The sequence below is a fragment of the Tachypleus tridentatus genome, chromosome 3 (genome assembly GCF_004210375.1).
Source record: "Tachypleus tridentatus isolate NWPU-2018 chromosome 3, ASM421037v1, whole genome shotgun sequence".
NCBI classification, from domain to species: Eukaryota; Metazoa; Arthropoda; class Merostomata; order Xiphosura; family Limulidae; genus Tachypleus; species Tachypleus tridentatus.
Window position 1 is genome coordinate 11,551,008 of NC_134827.1, and position 20,062 is coordinate 11,571,069.

The 20,062-nt window shown below is 33.2% G+C and overlaps 1 protein-coding gene across 3 annotated transcripts in view; it reads left to right on the plus strand.

Moving 5' to 3' along the window:
* The window catches only part of LOC143246354 (calcium/calmodulin-dependent protein kinase type II alpha chain-like), a 158,239-nt gene extending 144,765 nt beyond the window's left edge, over positions 1 to 13,474 (plus strand). For all 3 annotated transcript variants that reach the window (XM_076492927.1, XM_076492929.1, XM_076492930.1), the window contains one exon: positions 5,313 to 13,474. In XM_076492927.1, the coding sequence (XP_076349042.1) occupies positions 5,313 to 5,442 (130 nt within the window). In that variant the 3' untranslated portion in view covers positions 5,443 to 13,474. The remainder of the gene's footprint in view (positions 1 to 5,312) is intronic.
* Positions 13,475 to 20,062: the final 6,588 nt, after the last annotated feature.

A 20,062-nucleotide genomic window follows, 5' to 3' on the forward strand; every position in this document is an offset into this window, starting at 1 on the left:
TAATTAGACATATTCCTAGAATTTTTAAGTTATATATATATTTATATCATATATATGTTTTAAGTAAAATTCATTCAGTTTAATAGCTAGGAAGATATGCAAGATATTACTATCATTTACTTTATTTAACTAGTGACAAACAATTCAATTTCATACAATTTAAGTTTGTCTTGTACAGAAAAATTTCTATTTTAGCTACATGTTTCATATTTAATCTATGTACTAAAACGTAAAACTTATTTATAACCAGATACACAATGCATAGTAACTGTGGTTACAATGTTTCATCAGGTTAGCCTGGCATCATTAAGTACAACTACAGTGTGTAATCTCAAAAAAAAAAAAAAAGCAAAACTACCAGATACTTCTGTTTATCAACGTATTCATCCCAATTTTTTTTTTATGTTACTTAAATTTTGTGTTCATTCATTCTAGTTGTTTTACCTGAAGGTACCAGGTTAACTTCCTGGAATGTCATAACAATATCTATTATACTCTGTATAGTTGATAATAAATAAGTTTTTAACTTGTATGCCAATGAATTTCATGTGGAATAAAATAACATGCTATATATTAATTTCTGTTTTTTTTAACTCACTTTAGGTACTGTTGTCTTAAACTTTTATCTTATACATTTATTATTAAAATTATTTCATTTCTACTTTTATTCTTAAAATATGGAATGTAACCTATTTAAAGATTCAGTTTTTGAGTCAAATGTTATCAGTGTGGAAACCATTAGGTAATGGTCCATACAATAACTAGACACTGCCCATTATTCAACAAAAAATCACTCAATTTCATATTGAAAGTTACTTAATATGCAAATAATTTCTCAGCTATAAACAGATTATGATTTGGTTACTTTAAACCAGAAAAATGTTTTCATGATCAGGTCATACCTTGCAATTAAACAGTTTTGTCTCACCCTTATTTTTTTTAAGGTTAGTGAATTATATCATTCATTAGCCCATCTAGGTTAAATGACTGTCAGAAACACCATGGAATGAAGTTTCACATGTGTTCAGTTTGAAAAGGTGTTTTATAATTTTTTATTTTGTTTGGTTATTTATTCACACACACACACACACACACACACTCTTATAGTCCAGTTTGATTTATTATTCATTTCTTTCTCTACTGTTTAGATTTATAAAACTATTAGATGAAGCATTGTGACTGCAGCTGACAACACTCCAAAACATATACCAAGTTAGAATTTTCTTTTTCCTAGTAATGATTTTAATTTTGGTCATTATAAATTCTGAAGCCACCAACACTGACTCTGATGCAAATTTTCTGCCAATATCAGAAACTTTATTCATAACATGAAGGTAGATACAATGGCTACAGCATTAGACCCTTATTGATCAGTGTATTTTGGCCATTACTACTCAAATTTCCTTGTATCACAAAAGTTGATATAGAGGGTATTTATTTTTAATTTCTCCATTTATATACCATCCTACAATTTTTTTTGTATTTGCAGTTGGGGGATTAGTTCAACAGTTCACAACCGTTCCCCTGACTTCTGCTCCATATGTTTTCTGATGTTGTCAAAGCATTTGCTAGTCCTTTCTGTTTACTCATCATTGAGTTTTCAGTTTCTTACTTATGCTCAGTTGACCACCCAGCTGGTTATATATTTTGGGTAGATCATCCATAACTGCAAATAGCATTTAGTACCATTTTTGGATCTGCAAGGTTCAAGAAATTTTATCTTTCTTATATGGTGTTGCAAACACCTTGAAGCTTCATGTACTTACTTGTCTGTTACTTGTCTTACTTGTCATATAACTATGCTTCCCATTAAACATTATAGGGCTATCTAGAGTTGAGGATTCACTCAATTAAAAATAATCACAGTTTCTCCTTTATGATAAAAGATTATGTATTTGATTGAATCTGTCCAGTCAGGAGTAAAACATATTACATGTGCTCCTGTAATTGTCCTAAACAAGATTACACTCTATTTGCTGGTTCTTTATAAGAGGATAATACCTCTTAGGATTCACTCAATTAAAAAATAATCACAGTCTCTCCTTTATGATAAAAGATTATGTATTTGATTGAATCTGTCCAGTCAGGAGTAAAACATATTACATGTGCTCTTGTAATTGTCCTAAACAAGATTACACTCTATTTACTGGTTCTTTGTAAGAGGATAATACCTTCTGGATGTACACGGAGGATGACACCTGGTGGTTGATAGCACCTCAGCAGGTACCTTGACTGCCACTTTATCATATTCTTGAATAGGATTTGAAATTTGGGAGACAAGATTACCATTTTCTATAGAATGTTTTATAGTTTCATTCAGGATGTAGAACACTTTACAGCTTTATTTTTATATCTTCTTAACTTAATTTAGCTTTTCCATTGAACCCTCTTAGAGTTGTCAAACCCATCCTCAGATTTGCCAGGGTCTTTTCAATTCTCCTTGGTGCTTACTGACTAGGTTGGTTTTGTGACTATGTCAACCTTCTCAGATGGAAATGTAAGGAGACTTAATCCCAGAAGCATGTCCAGTTATTACTTATTTCTTATCTTCTCCTCTAAGGATCTTCCACTGTTAATACAAGTGCACTGTACTCTGACCCTGTATATCTGTTATATGTCTTTGTGAATGTGCATGGTTTTACAGGTACTTACATGCTGTCTTATTCCCCTTTTTATATGTTATTTAAAGGTAGTCTAGAGTAATGAAAATAATATCTCCCTGTTTTTTAATGTCCTGATCTTCATCAAATCTATTATGATACTGGTCTACTTCACTCAGATCTCCCATGATTCTAGTCTATTGACTTTTCCTCTGATTCTAAGTTCTTTTAAAAATCTGCTTGATTGCATAGAACTTAAAACCACAGAGGAGAAGTCAATGGACTAGAATCATGGGAGAATTAAGTGAAGTGGACCAGTATCATAATAGATTTGACCAAAATCAGGACAATAAAAAAAAAAAAACAGGTACAGTTATGACAGAAAGTGTTCATACCCTTGTTGTGTGAGTAGTTTTTTCCTCATAACTTAAAAAATATCATGATTACGATAATGAAAGTATAGTGTATTATCAATATTATACTAACACACATCTACATAAGCTTTTATGTAAATTGAACGACAAATAAACTGTTTATAAGCAAATAACCAAATATAGGAGGGGCAGAAAGTGTTCGTGCATCTACTTTAATGGTCAGTTGTGTAGCCTTTCGGGTGAATTACTTGGCTCAATCTCTCCTCATAGCCCTCCATGATTGTTTGACAGTACTCGACTGGTATTTTTTTCCATTCTTCTTTACAGAAGACCTCCAACTCTTGCAAGTTTTTTGGATGATGCTCATGAACCCTGGTCTTCAACTCATGCCAAATGTTTTCAATTGGGTTGAGATCTGGTGACTGCAATGGCCACTCCAGAACACTTATATGGTTCCTTCGCAACCAGGATAGCACATATTTCGATATGTGCTTAGGGTCATTGTCATGGTAGAAGATTCAACGACGCTCAAGCCGCAAGTTCTGAGTATCATTCTTGATTTAAGTGCCTAGTATATCAACGTACTCTTCTTTTTTCATAATTCTGTTGATGCGGTGAAGGCTGCCTACACCAGAAGAGCTGAAGAAACCCCATAGCATGATTGAGCCACCAGTGTGTTTAACTGTAAGGACGATGTTTTTTGGAAGATTTTGTTACCCTTTCTTATGGAAAATATAACGAACATCATTGTGGCTGAAAAGCTTAATTTTACTCTCGTCTAACCAAAGAATACTCTTCCAATAGGTAAAGGGTTTATCTACATGTTTTCTTACATACCTCAATTGTGCTTCTAAATGAACAGGCTTTATATATGGAGTTCTAAGAGGATGGCATGCTTTGAACCCAGAAGAGCGTAACATCTTCGTAACTGTAGAGGTGCTTACTTCAACCCCAGTTTCCCTTACCAGTTTCTGTATGTCATTATGTGTTAAACGAGGGTTTCTACTAACTTCTCTGAGAACCTTCCTCTTGGTTCTCTCTGGAATTTTGGTGGGGCATCTGGAACGAGGGAGGTTAGCAGTTGATCCTGTTAGCTTAAACTTGGCAATTATGCTTTGAACAGTAGATTTTGGCACATTAAGTTCTGTAGCAATACTGGAAAGAGACACACAAGATTTGGTTTTTTAAATCACTGGACAGTTGTTTCCTGTTTGCCATGATGACCAAGCAGATAATAACAGAGAGGGTGCTAAATTGCCAGAAGTACATTTTTTGCTGGCTAAATTCCAATAATTATGAACCAAGTGTCTAGTTTTGGAATGGTATAATGTAGTTTATTTGCCAAACCAAACAAAAGTTTTACAAAAATATCAGTTTTTCACACGTTCTGAACTGTACGAACACTTTCTGCTCCTCCTATTTTTGGTTATTTGTTTATAAACAGTTTATTTGTCGTTTAATTTACATAAAAATTGATGTACATGTGTGTTAGTATAATATTTGTAATATACTCTACTTCTATTAGCCTAATCGTGATACTTTTTAAGTTATGATCAAAAAAGCCACTCGGGACACAGGGGTACAAACACTTTCTGTCGTAACTGTATTTATCTTTCTGCTTAAGAGTCCAATTATTTTTTTGTGAGCACAGTGGTCTTTTTGACTCTACAGTTTCCTTCTCCATCTCAGTGTGGGTATTTTGTCTTTTAGTATTTCAGAGATAAGTCTATTTTATTTCAATTTTACATTTTTAGAATTAAATTTGAAATAAGTACTTATCTCTGAAATACATACCCAGGGGGTGGAGGTAGTTTTACCATATAACTGCTACTAAGAAATCTGTATAGGCTCAGTAAGTCAAGTGGAAGTGTAAAAAACTCTGTATAAGTTGATATATGCTCTGCATTTTGTCAAGAACACTCAGAACATAAAGTCTCATGGTTGTTAACAACATCAAAACAAACTCTACAAGAAAGACCATTTAATATTTCAAAAGTATGTACCTGTTCGAAACTCATTTTAATTCTAAAAATGTAAAATTTCATGTTTTCAGATTTAACACTGCACTTTTTATTAATGAAGCAACTTAATAGTTCTTAAATTGTGGAATTAATAAGTTTAACATTTTTTCTCTTAATCTACAACATATGCCTAAGTTTGTTTCCTCAAATAAAATTTTAATTTAATGACTTCTCATAAACAGCATTAACAACAGATACTAATAGAATATTTCTATAAAATAACATAACTGTATTAAAAAAAAACATTCATTATAAATTATGTGAATTAGTGTTTTAGTTTTAGTGTTTGGAACAGTTGTTTCTGGTATTTGTTACAGGTCTGGAATTGCTTATACCAAGCAAACTGAAGAAACCAGGGTTTGGCATAAAAAGGATGGAAAATGGCAAAATGTTCATTTTCACTGCTCAGGTGCAGCCTCATCTTCCTATCCAACTACCCATAAGTAAAGCTGTGTCAGGGTAGTTCTGCCAAATCTGTCAGCTTTGTGGACTAGTCAGTGGCCACTTTAATATGGCTTCATCTGGCCACCCACAGTTTAGCCTATGTTTTTGAAGGTATGTTGTGATTCAAGAAGTTTTTCCCCACCTGCTCAGAGTTCTCTGCAGCACTGAGCCCTGTGTATGACCTTTCCAGGAGTTGAGGTCATAGATCAAGAATTTAATGTCAGTGTAGATGAAGAGACTAGGTATTTGCTGAGAAAATACAACTCTGAATCAGTTTTGCTTTAAATATTTCATAAAATTTCTTCTTTCTATAATCCTCATGTTCCAGTAAACTTCAAGGCCAAAAATTTCTTGATTGTACTTGCCTTTAATATTCTACACTGTTTTCATTAGCTCTTTTTATGAATTACTATGGCTATCTGGATAAAATTCCTTAAAATTAAATGTTTTTTATCTGAAATTTCTCTAAGTCACTATGTAAGATACAGTTTATTCAAGCTTCACTATTCTATCTGTGTATTTGTCATATATCAATGAAGTTTAAAAAGCTAAATAAATGTATTTCTTAAAGCTAGATTTGGTGGATATACAGAATAAGTGTTAAAGTGGATTTAAAGCAGATAAGCTTATATATTGTGCAAAATATTTATGAAGTATTATATACATATATAATATCTTTTAAAAATTGTTTTCACTAAAATCACTAAGTTCATTTCATATCATAACCATAGATGCATTTTACCTGAAATTCAGCCTTCTTAAGCTTGGCATGGATTCACTGTTTTTTGAGCAGAAATATTCAAGAATACATATAGTATTAAGTACAGTCAACATTATTAAATACAATATGGATTCATGACCTTGAATTTTAGGTATGGCACAAGCTAGCTAGTACTAAGTACATTAAGCCTTATTAATCACAATAAGGATTCAAGGATTTCTGAACACAACTATTAAAGAATACATATGACATTAAGTACAATCAGCATTATGTATGGTATGAATGAAACATGTTTAAATTTAAGTATTAAGCAAGTTAGTTAGTACTAAGGACATTAATCTTGTTAATTGTGATAGGAGTTGGAGAAATTTTAAAAACAATTATTTGGATAGTTTATTTTCAAGTTTATTAAATATAGTAGACATTCACAAATATTTAAAGGTATATACTATTTAAATAACATCATATTAAGATTTTAAAAGAAAGTTGGTGAACATTCATTGTGCAGAAGACCTTGAACATGTGTATTAAGCAAGACAGTTACTACACACATTCAATCTTATTAAGTGTCATGATTGTTCAGAATGGTTTCACTAGAGGTATTTAGCAAAATATTAAGTAAACATTTTACTAAGTCAAAATTAATTTAATTAGTATATGTTAATTGTACATTCACATAAACAACAAAAGTGCTTCCATTTTATTTAACAAAGGAGATATTAGGAGATTTAGCAGTATTTTAAAGTTATATTTCTTCCCAGAAATTACTCTTGAAAATAATTTATACAGTTTTCATTATAGGATTTTGTGAAAATTATTTTTTCATAGTTTAAATCAGTGGAAAAGACAGTTTTTAGATGTACAGATTTGAATAAAAAGTCTGTGTGTGTGTGTGAAATTAAGTAAATGATTTTTTAAAAAACTGTTTTGAAGATTTTGTTATGTTTGTTTTGTTTTGTATTCAAAAGGTATTTTTTATTGAAAATTATATGACTCTTCTCATTTTCAGCTAGATTTGCAGCACTTTTTAACATACATAATAATTGTTTCTAAATAATCTTAAAACTTGCTTGAACTCATTTTTTCCCAAATTTTTTCACATATTAAATAGTGTAACATATACTTTTATGAATTAATATAAGTTATTAACACAGTTTTGTTAGTAAGCATATAACATGTTCAGAAGAAAATGAAGTTTTGCAGTGAAAAATATAACAATACTTAAGCAACTTCATCAATTTAAAAATAAAAGAATGATATCATTTCTAAGTAAATAACTAAAATACATTACTGCAACTATGATAATCAAAACTAACTAAAACACATATAATCTGAATGAGTAACAAACAAAAGTACAGTGCATATTGAAAAAGTCCAATTTAAAACAAGACTGCACGTTAGTCAGTATTGGTGAAAGTTGTTTGTTGGAGAGAGTTTCTTCAATGAATAATTCCAAATCAGTATTTCTCTTGCAAAGGATACTGAAATTTCTTTGTTAACTTTGTCCTGTTTCTTAACTATATAGCACAGGGGTTATTCAACTTTAATCAAACTTACTATACACTCTTATCTTCCACACATTGGTAAACAAAATCTAAAAATTCAAATTAAATGCATAATTCCTCATTACTAACCCCCAAGTTTATTTCAAATTAACCCACATCATGTATACAGAGTTTTACCTTACTAAAATTCTTCTCTCGATTTCTCTTTTTCCATGGCTTGTATATAGTTACACATGTGGAGACTGTAAAACCTCCTATTTTGGTAACTCAAAATGTCTACTAGTTAGAACCAATGAACATATGGGAATTTCCATGAGAACACAAAAAAGTTGAGTAACCCCTGTGCTTCCTCTGTAAACCACCATAATAAGGAAACATGGCATGAATTATGAAAGTTCAATATCCTTTACTAGATCTGGATTTAGAGATTAAAGAAACTCTTTGCATCAAACAACTTTCAGCAAATCTAAATAACATGCAATCTTCTTTAACTTGTTGACTGCCAAGTATTTCAGCTGCTACGGAAACTCTGAACCAAGTTCAAAATGCAACTCTAATACTTCTTCATTTTGTAACCTTTTTCGTGGCGCCATTTTGGATCGAAAGTGAAACAATATGTAATTATGTAAAATGCATGTATGGTGCTGACGTCTAGCGTTGAAGTTAGGAATTATTGAGAACGAATTAACTCGTCCGTGTCACTGTGTTACTGATCGGCTTAGACGAGTTATCTCATCTACAGCACTGAACAGGTTAAAATTGCACATTTATTTTATATGTACTATATTTTTATTTGTTACTCCTTCACTTTCTGTATGTTTCTTTCAATTTAATTGTTGTTATTCCAGCAGTATTTTTTTAGTTATTTACTTATAAATGATGTAATTCTTTGATTTTGTTTTAGACAGTGAATATGGAATTTGTAGAATTCCAAATTGGTTATCTGTGTCCCCTTCTTTTGTTTGTAAATAATGTTTATTTTATATATCGTTATAACTTTTAGTGGGCATCTGATATATTATTGGAATCTTTTCAAGTAACTACGTAAGCAGTATGGTTGGGAATAACAATGAGATTTGTTTGTTTTTCATGTTAGTGTTCTCTTTGCAAATAGAGAAATGAATAATGATATTGTATGAAGGTTTTCCTCTCTGTTGAATATTTTTAACTTTAAGAAGTCATGAGATGCTATTGATAAATTATTCACAAGCATTAAATTAGATATGAAAGTGAATTTTTATCACCATTCTGGTTATTCAAAAATTGTTGAACCTAAAGGATTATAAAAAATGCACTTAAAATATTTGCAGTGCTAAACAGTACATTTTGTTTAATACTAAATATTAACTGAGTTATTTAAAAAAATAAAAAAAGATGAAACTGCAAACGTAACTGTGTTGAAGTTGCCTTTTTAATGTAAGAAAATGTTAATGTCAAGCATATATTTTTAACATAAACTCTTCCTAAGTTAAGAAATATATTGTCAAAAGTTATCAATAAATGTTTCTTAGTTCAGATACCAAACATAACTGTTAAATTGATCACCAATAGAATTACAGTTTCATTTTCTTTAAGAAACTTCCCTAACATTAAAAGAAAAACTAATTGCAAGTGATTGTAGTTTGTTATCGTAAACTCATTATATAATTACTAAGGTAATGTTAAGATAAGGAATCATGATGTGCATCTTTATGCCTTATAAAAATGCATGCAATCACCTAAAACAATTGCTAGTTGTAGCGTTATCTTCACTTTGTCACGACAACCACAGAAATATAAAGAGTATAAATTGAACACCCTTCCCATCTTGATTCACTTATGTCCCAATATCAAAAAGAAAGATATTGTGTGAAAAGCAATTGTTACTTGTGTAACTGCAGTATTGTTTAGTATTAATTAGTTAAGTATAATTTTTACTAGATTAGTACATATTATTAAAGGCCTTTAATACATGCCCTGTAATTAATAGTTGTAAATATAGCTACTAAATTTTACCCAAAATAAAAAAAATGAAAGGCACATACATTATACCAAAGATTAAAATTGGATATAAACTAATTGATTTAATGTATTTAAAACACAACTTTCTAAGCATAGGAAGTTAACTGTATTTAAACCAGAATCTCAAGATGGAAAAATGTGTTTATTGTACCAAAATAGCAACACAAATATGAAATTGTTAACTATTGCAGAAACAAAATGTGAGTGTAGAAAATTGGTTTGTTTTACCATATACAGAAATGTAGAATATTAAAACAAGAATTTCAAAATTAAAAGGTTTCATCATTGTCTGTTAACTAAAATTTATATGTAATAGATTTGGTTCAGGTTCACTGAACTGTAATTGCAAATATTTAGGGGATGGTTTGATAAATCAGAATCTGTTTAGAAAAAGGTTGTTTCTAATATAATAAAACAAGTCTCTATTTAGAAAGCATTAATTACTGAGCCAAACTCAGGATCTGAATTTGGTTTGCTGTACCAAATCCAGGATCTAAGCATAAAAGAATATGAAGACAGTGATTATACAAAAACAAGAATATGGGTATAATTAAAAGTTGTTACTTTATTAACCAAATATAGATGAAAATGTTAAAAACAAAACAAAAAACTTGTTTTAAGGAAAGAAGTTGATCATGTGTGCAAGATCAGAAATTCTGTTTAAAAAATATTGGTTTACTATTAGCAGAGAATATAACAATGGTTTTAAAAGTCTGCCAAAAGGTTCTGTGTTTAATGGAAATTATGAGTAATATTCTGTTGATTAACTTATGTGTGAGGTAAAAGATTTTTATACAGGTAGGGTTATTGTTAATTGTTTTTAAAAAATATTGTATATTTTTCAATACTTGTTTAAATTCTAATTAATTGATAATCTAATGATACTCTCACACTGTTGTAACATATGTCGTGCAGAATTCTGTAATACAGTAGCTACTTTTAGCTTATATTGGTAAGTTATGTAGCAATTATAGCTTTATATTTTGGAAAATTTGTTCAGTGTGCCAATGCTTTATCCTAATTCTGTGAGGTTATTAGTTTTAAGGAAGTCTTCTTATTCTTTGTACTGTAAATAAAACATGACTGAACTTTCCAGTGGTTTATAGAAATCTCTATTTTATAGTAAAAAGAAAGTTTAGACAAGGTAGTTAGTTATACTTAGAATAATTTATTAGCAGAGCATATAATAATAATGATTTTAAGGATCTCCAAAAGGTTCTTTGTTCAATGGAATTTATGAATAATTTTCTGTTGATTAACTTATGTATGAAATCATAGATTTTCATACATGTAGGGTTATTGTTAACTATTTTTATCAAATATTGTATATTTTTTAATACTTGTTTAAATTTTAATTAATTTATAATCTAATGATATTCTCACAGTGCTGTAACATATGTTGTACAGAAGTTTTTATCATAGTAGTTACTTTTAACTTACATTTGAAGTTATGCAATATCAATAAGTTTCACAGCTCTTATTTATGAATAGCTGATTTTAAGAATTTTATCTCACAAAAATAAGTTGTTTGTTTACAAAATGAGTGTAAAAATACTACAAATCTTGAGATTTTCTATTTGTACTGGTTTGAGATATGAATTTCTAACTGTTTTGTATTGGATGAATGGTATTGGATAATATAGTTTAAGCAAGAAGAATTTAAATGCTATAGACAAGTAAAGTTTGTATAACAGTAGTTTACTTTCTTCTTGTTCAGGACTTTGTAAAGGACTAATAATTAAGATCATTGTTAATTATTCACATCCATTTTATCTGAGCCTGTTAAAATAAATGGTTATATTTTTTGTAGTACCCATTTTAAAATATATTAAGTTTTTAAATACAAAACCTAGTATTAATCTTTATTTGTGTTACTGTTTTTATTATGTAAAATATTTTGTTAACGTTTTATGTAAGATTTTTAGTACTTGAAAATATTGTAATTTCTATAGTAATATATAGGTGAGTTTTTGAAACAAATTACTTTTTTACAGCATGAAAGGAAAGCTACAATGGTAAACAATTATATATTTAATCATCTTCTCTGTTTCATTACATGTGATAGTGAACAGGTCATAAGATAGTTTTAGTTAACTCTGGACACTTTAAAAATAACCTCATGTTATGTGTTTTTTAAGAAAACACCACCACTAGGTTCAGTATATTGGTCATTAGCTCAGTATTTGTATAAAAAATTAGGTTTACCTTGTTTGAAAAATATGACATTTTGAGTTTGAAATGAATGCACAAATAGGATTCTTTTCTCTTCAGTAAGAACTTATTCAGAAAATTACATTTAAGAGCAGTTTAAAAGTATCTATAATGTAGTTTAAGCTAAAAAAAAGTTCATAAATATCTTTTCCAATTGTTGTAAGAAGAAAATAATGGAGGTGATAAGAGCTCGCTGCAAAATTATTTCACATTATTTTCATCTTTGGCTTTTCTTCATCATTAATTAAATGTCTTAATACCACTCATAAGAGTACTTGTTTTTTATTATCAGTATTTATTTTCCATCAGTTTTATAAGTACTTATTTAAAGTAATATGACCAAATTCCCCAGTAGGTCAGCATTTTGATATTATAATTGCATGCTAAAAACATTGAGTTTCAAGTTCAGTTTTCATTATAGATCAAGAACAAATTTGACCAATTTTGTACACAGTGTATGATAACTTTGTAATTTGTTTTTACTTAATAACCTAAATGAGGGAAAATTTTAAATTAATTATTCTCACCTTGAGTTGATGGAGAATTTTACCAACTAATATGGTGCCTAGTATCCATGAAATGCATTTCAAAATTTAAAAATAAAATATATCACAGATGTAATGAGTTATGATTAAAATAACATCAAAATATTTCCTTTATAGTTCTTTATTGACATTAGCTTTATAAATACAAATAGTTTAACATAAAAAGGTAAAATGTGAAAGTTCTATCAAAATCCACACAAGAACATTCTATCTTTCATTCACAGGTTTTATCTGGATAGTACAGAACCAAAAGTGAACCATTTCATAAAATGCTAGTTTTAGAATATTCAAAGGATCTTTATGGCTTGAAATTTGTAAAGAATTTTTTTCTTTATCCTTATCTGTCATTTGTATAAAGTGCATGTGATCTTCTAGAATCGAATTTTTAGTACCTGAAAATTTTAAAACTGTTAAATATTTTCTGTACTTTGAAATTCTTCACATACTGTCTAATGAAATACAGATACTCTCTTTCTCTGTCTGTATTTCAGTAATAAAATAATTTTTAAAAATAAAACTATCAGTAAGATGTGACCATAATATGTAATAGTATCTTATCATAAATTATATCTGTGTGATGAATATTTACTAAATTATATGTGTGTGTGTATATATATATATATATATGTATGTGTCTGTGTGTGTGTACATGCATGATGGATTTATGTGTCTTTAATGTTCTGGTATAAAAGCAAAATAGTTCTTATGGAAGGCATAATCGACACAGCAGTATAGCCAGTTTTCCAGTATTTGTAAGAAAGAAATTGAAATTACTACAGTTAAATATTGTAAAGATTAGCTGTTTCGAAATCTTAACTCAGTGTTGTGGAATTATAACCCAGACAGTTTTGCATTTTCAAATCTATTACTTAAAGGATCATTGAATTGTGTGTTAAAACATTTATCAGTGGTATTATGGCTCCTTTTGATGGTTAGTTTATAAGCTATGCGTATACGTGCGTGATTCCACTTTTTTTTTTCTTTGCCCATCAGACGTTTACCATTATAAAATACAATAAATGCATTTTTTGCAATAAAGTTAGTTCAGATAACTTCTAAGTGGAGATGCTTTACTTCATTAATAATTAATCAATGCAATAAGTTTAAACCTCACACCACTTTCACTTGAATATGAAGGAACTTGAAGACATGAAGATAATAAAGAGTTAGTGAAAAAAATTGAAAAGCTGCACTAAGCCTATGTTTGTTTAAAATGTTATGAAATCAATGCTAACTTCTCACAGAAGTAAAGTACCTAAATAAAACAAGTACTCAAACCAACAGTAAATACAGGTGATCAAATGCACTATTTCCGATATGGTACTTATCTTCTCTCACAAGATAACATATTCTCAATCACTGCAGCCCTCTCTGTACTATTTCTTTACACATGCCACAAGCCGTGTACTCCCCCCTCCTCGTTAGAATAGTATATATTAATTTCAACGTGTCTCTTGTGCAAATCGTCATGCATCATCCATCAAACCTGATGGATGAACTTACATTTGTGTGCTCATGTGACATATGTGACTTTCTCTAGAAAACCTTCACTTTTCATTTTACAACGTTTGACTTTGAACGTGCTTTTTTATCTTTATTGCTGCATGTTCGACTTTATTTTATTCCCAAAGTGATTAATTTTCAACTTAATTTGATTTCTTTAACTCGATTATTATATATTCGTTTTTATCAGTTCATTTAAGTCACTTTTTCTGCATTCGTGTTTAGTGTTAACTTTCTGTGCTATGAATTTTGAAGTTTGTGTTCCCACTTTGGGGTGTTACAGGCCTAGGGTGTAAGTAACCTGATGACAGATTTCTAAGCTTTATGTTTCAGGAGATCGAATGTTACATAGTCCATCTTTTATCCTCTGCCTTATTCACGGCTCTCACTAACTCTCCTAAGCCTTTGCTGGTTGATGAGGGATTTTTCTGTCGCTTTCTGTCTCCAGTATTTGCCGATCATTACTGTTCCTGTCTTGTGGTTTTCCTAAGCATAATTCAGTCTTCATGGAATTATGTCACTTTATTATTCCCCTAATTCTTCCCTATTACTTTTAGTTTTTCCCTGATATTCAGGTTTGTGATGATCATTTAGTCTCTGTTACATGGGGATGGGGAATTAACATGCTACACCATTAATTAACAAACTGACATATTTTGCTCTTTTCTCCCTTTGGGCTATCACTTTTATATCAGTAGCCTTTGGTTTCTCTTAGTTTACTATGTGTAATCTCTTTATTGTTGGGGCATTAGAAGTGGTGATACTATCTTAGCTCAGGTCCAATTTACCATCAAATTATCTTGGGGTTTTTAGCAGGGTCCCCTTTACTGTGCCTGGTCTTTGATCTTTAACAGTCTCGTAATTTATCGGGCCTCCAATGCCTATGGCCTACTAACTTTCCACTTTTATAAATAATGACTTTATCTCCACTGGAATCATTAGTGACCTTCACCCCTTCCCAACATACATCATCACCTTAGATTTCTTTTTAGCCCCATTTCCTTACCTCCTCCAACAGCTCCAACGTCTTTCCAATGTTTATCAGTAGCAACTTAGTAACTGCTTTGGCACTGTGCATTAGAATCTGTTTCCATCCTTCTGGGTTTTTTTGTTCCTGCCTTTTTATGGTCGCCATCACAACTGGGTTTGATGGCCAGTAATCCAGTGTTCTCACTTCAACCTTTTCATATCAGTATTCAAATTCATCTTGGGTTCCTTCTTTTACTGTGATAGATGTTTTCTTCTAAGTTGTGGATATTATCCATGATGTCTCATATGAATATCTTTTCTTTCTACTGCCTCTCTTCAGTTTGTCCATCTTGGGTTTCTTGGTCAATTTCAGGCCTTCCCTTTGGACTTATTGTGACACTTTGTGTATTTAGTCGAATTATCCAAGCTCTTGCATGTCTACATAGTCAGGGACTGCAATTTCTTTATTATGTGGATGACCAGCATCAAGGACATAGATCTTGGGGGGAATAATCCCACTTCGTTTTAGGTGGGGGATGGTGCATACAACCATCGCCCCCTACAGTTTGATCTGTTGAATTGTTTTATTGCATCACAGGCCTACAAATTGTGTGTTTGTTCTTGTGATTCTCGTGTTCTTACCAATGGAATTACATAATTAGGCTTAGATGTAGGCTTTTTCAGTAGCCGAAATGTACATCTTTATTATAGGCGTGCTTCTAAGCTTTTCGATCTAAGCGATAGTTTGTAAGTATCAGTCAGTAGGCATAAGTATACATGCAAGACTTGCAAGCACTATCACGGAATCTACCTACATCTTGTACGTAGTGTAAGAATAAGTAACATTTTCATCACAACAAATTGAACAGAGCATGAAATTCAAAAATATTACTCCAAAGCGTAAACTCCTGTGATGTAGATTTTTCAGGCCATTTGTAGCTTGTAGCTGCATCAATCTTATGTGTATATTATGCAGTTTTCCTACCCAATTTGTTCTTATGCATATCTAACCAGTTTTATTGTCGAATGCCTTATTCTCCTTAGCTACCGAAGCCGATGACTATAGTGTATGTTTAGTGTACAGTTAACGACAGGTTCGGGCCTCTTGGATCCATACACGTCCTACATCACCCCTCTCTGCTCTTTTTAGTCTGAGCCTCGATTTTACAACAAGGCTCATTAGACCTGTGTTTGTGTCCCTCATTAATCCATGAAATTTCAGATTATCACTGCCCTCTAATAAAGTACTGGTGCTTTATGTTAAAAGAACAATATATTCTCTTATCATAGATAGTATAAATTTATTGTTTTCTTGTATAGTTAGAACACAAAAGGAGCGATTTCAACAACCTGAAGCATCTACTTGAATTATATTGCTAGTTTTTGTTTAGATGTTTTTATTTAATAAACGTGCTTTTAGACATTATATCACAACGTGTTTGCCTTTTGATGAGCTTTAACAGGAATATATTTGTGATTGTTTAAGTATTCTTAGAGAAACTTGCAATTGTGTTGTAACTAGCACACATTATTGTCCCAGCGATGCCCAGGCAGTCAGTTGGGTCGGTTCCCTAGGTGTGGATTCCTGTACGTGGTGAGGGGACCTCCCAGGGAAGGTTCTGTTCTTTCAGGTTACCTCCTCTAGGATCTAAACATCCACCCACGTGTTTACCGTGCGTGACAACCTGTTAAGGAGAGGATAGGATCCTGGTGGTTGAGGGGTCCAACCTTAACACACCACTTTAGCCTTCAATTCATGTAGAAAGGCAGCCTTCGGGTGGCCCCCTTGGGTCAGTCGGCTGGTCCACTTGGGCTAGAGTCAACCAAGTACCAGTGTTGAAAGTTCTCAACGGGTGTTGTGGACATTGTGTCTAATGCTGGTGTTTGGGTATAGTGCTTATGAAGTGCATTGTTGCAGTGTCCTTGCCTGACATTATAGTGCATCCCCTCATGGGGCTTCATGGTGGGTGGGGTCAGTGGGCACTGAAATTTTCTTTTTTCCTATGGATCCTCCAAGTAAAAATTTAAATAAAATAGTGAAAAAACAGTCGAAAGATAAACGACCACGTCTTGAAGTCTCTGAGCAGCAATCTTCAACATCTGTAACACACGTACCTCATTTTCTTATATTACATTCTCTTTCGGAAAAACCTTTAGGGCAAATGCCCCGTTTTTTATTCAGAAGGGACTAGAGGGTCTTGCTGGCTCTCCAAAGTCAGTAAAGAAGCTTCGATCTGGAGACATTGGTTGAAACATCCACATCCCAACACAGTGAACTCCTCTTGAATTCAAAGGCAATTGGGATATACCTATTGAGGTTACCCCTCATGCTACCTTGAATTCATCACGAGGAGTTATTGTTGAGAGGGATTCAAAGAACGTCCCCGAGTCAGAGGTTTTCGCTGGTTTCTTCACTCAAGAAGTTTCTGCAGTGAAGCACATCTCCACTCACAAAGATGGAGTTACACTGTAGACAGATATCCTCGCTTTGACATTTACATCACCACGTGCTCCTGCCACCATCAAGGCAGGTTATCTAAATTACAGGGTATGGCCGTACTTTCCAAACCCTCTCTGATGTTTCCAATGTCAGAGGTTCGGCCACTCAAAGACCTCATGTATGGTTCTCTGACTTGTGCTCATTCTGGTGGCAAGGACCTCGATGCCTATGAGTGTGACACGGACCCACATTGTGTCAACTGCAATGGTTCTCACGCTTTCTACTTTCGTTCTTGCCCTAAATGATTGGAGGAAAAAGACGTACAGCATTTGAAAACGACTCAACATTAGTTATCCTGAGGCTCGGAAATTGCTGTTTGCCAATTCATCTGGGACATATGCTGCTGCACTTCGTTCCACAGCTACAGTGGGAGTGCAGACAGATCTCTCTGTGCCTCCAAGAGAATCGTTTTCAAAACAAATGAAAAGCCTTTTGACATCCATGGTTAAGTAGGTTGATGAATTAACTTCTATACCCATCTCTTTACCTCCCATACATTACAACAAATCCCAAGATCCACATCCATTGGTTTCCAATACAGGCATTTCTTCAGATACATCTTTCTCTCCCACCCCAAGATGCAAAACAATTGTTCGTTCGCATCCTCAGTCATTGGAATCCCCTTCTAACACCAAAGACCTGCCCAATCGACCCAGGGCAGGATCCATGGAGGTCGATGGACCTCCTCCAAATAAGGACAGTAAGGAAAAAGACGTGGTCGTAAAGAGAAGGGTTCTCCAGCCACTTCGCCTACCCGTCATTAAAGATGGCCACCTTGATACTATGAAACTGTCGACGTTTACGTTCTAATCTGGATGACATCAAAATACTGATTGCTTCTACCATCCTGTATGTCTTTCCTTACAAGAAACATTTCTGAAACCTGCCAATACAGTCACCTTTCTGCAGTTTTCTCTGTACAGAAATGACAGGCTGTGTGATGGACGAGTACATGAAGGGGTGGCACTGTTGATTGAACAGCATGTTCTCACCCTGTCTTTGTCACTCAACACACCCTTGGAGGTCGTAGCCATCCGTGTTTCCTTGGGTCATACCATCACTGTTTGTTCACTCTACTTGTCACCTGGAGAGACATGATAAATCAGATCTTGATGCTCTCGTTGAACAGTTGATGTCTGCCTTTCTAATCCTAGGGAACTTTAATGGACATCATCCCCTTTGAGGAAGTGCTGTTATTGATGGTAGGGCATATGCTCTATGATCACAACATTTCTCAATACTAGTTTCTCCACTTATTTTCATGTACCTAGTTAGTCGTTTACCGCTATTGATCTCTCGTTTTGCTCCCCTTCATTATTCTCCCATTTGTCATGGAGGGTTGACAATAATCCACTAGGCAGTGATAATTTTCCTATACTTTTGAGAGAGACTGGCCATGGTCGATGCCACCCTACTCACGTGCTCTGGTGGAAGCTGAATCAGGCAGACTAGTCCACTTTCACTGCTCTTGCAGAACTTGATCCTTCCATCAATAGACAACTGTGTGGCAGCGGTGACTGACTGTATTATACAAGCAGCTGCACAGTGTATTCCCAAAATCTCGACACGTTTTCACTATATCCTCGTCTGTGGTGGAATCCTGCCTGCCACATGGCACAGAAGGCTCCAAAATGAGCTTGGGATACTTTCTGTAGATATCCCACACTTTCAAACCGCATCGCTTTCCAATGGGCTCTTGCACATGCTAGATGGGTAAGACGTCAAAACCAGAAGGAATCTTGGATTAAGTTCACAACTAACATATCTTCTATCAACAGTTCCAAGGTCATATGGGACAGAGTTCGAAAGGTCAGTGGGCACTACAATTCTGTCCCCTTCTCCATCTTACTCTCTGATGGCCAAGAAGTAGCTGATACCCATAGCATTGCTGATGCTCTAATGAAAGCTTTTGCCGGGTATCTAGCACTTCTGCTTGTTCCTCCACCTTTTTGGCCATCAAGACTCAGGCAGAGCGTTCACCTCTTTCCTTTTGCACTGACGGTCTCTTTGGCTATAATCGTCCCTTCACACTGGTTTAACTGAAAATGGCCCTTCATAGGTCTGGCAGCACATTTGTTGGACCTGATGATGTACACTTTGACATGCTATGCTATCTCTTTCCTGCTGTTCTTGATATTCTTCTTATTGTTTTTAACTGGATCTGGCAGAAGAATGTTTTTCCTAATGCCTGGCGCCAGGCTATTATCTTACCTTTCTCTAAGCCTGGGAAAGATTCCAAGATTCCTTCAAACTACCATCCAATTGCTTTAATGGTTAATGCTCGTCTTGTTTGGTTCCTCGAATCAAACAACTTTCTCTCGCCCATCCAGTGTGGGTCCTGACGACAGCACTCCACCTTGGACCACCTAATTCGACTTGAACCGTCAATCAAAGATGCCTTTCTCAAATGACAACATCTTGTATCATAATTCTTTGACATTGAGAAGACTTATGACACAACATGGAGATATGGCATTTTCCGTGACCTCCATATATATGGGTTATGTGGCCATTTACCCATGTTTATTAAAAAATTTTAATGGACAGGATATTCCAAGTTTGTGTGGTTTCGACACTTTCTCGTTCTTTTCTGCAGCAACTTGGGGTCCCTCAGGGCTGTGTTTTGTGTGTCGCACTTTTCAGTATAAAGATTAATGTCATCACTGAA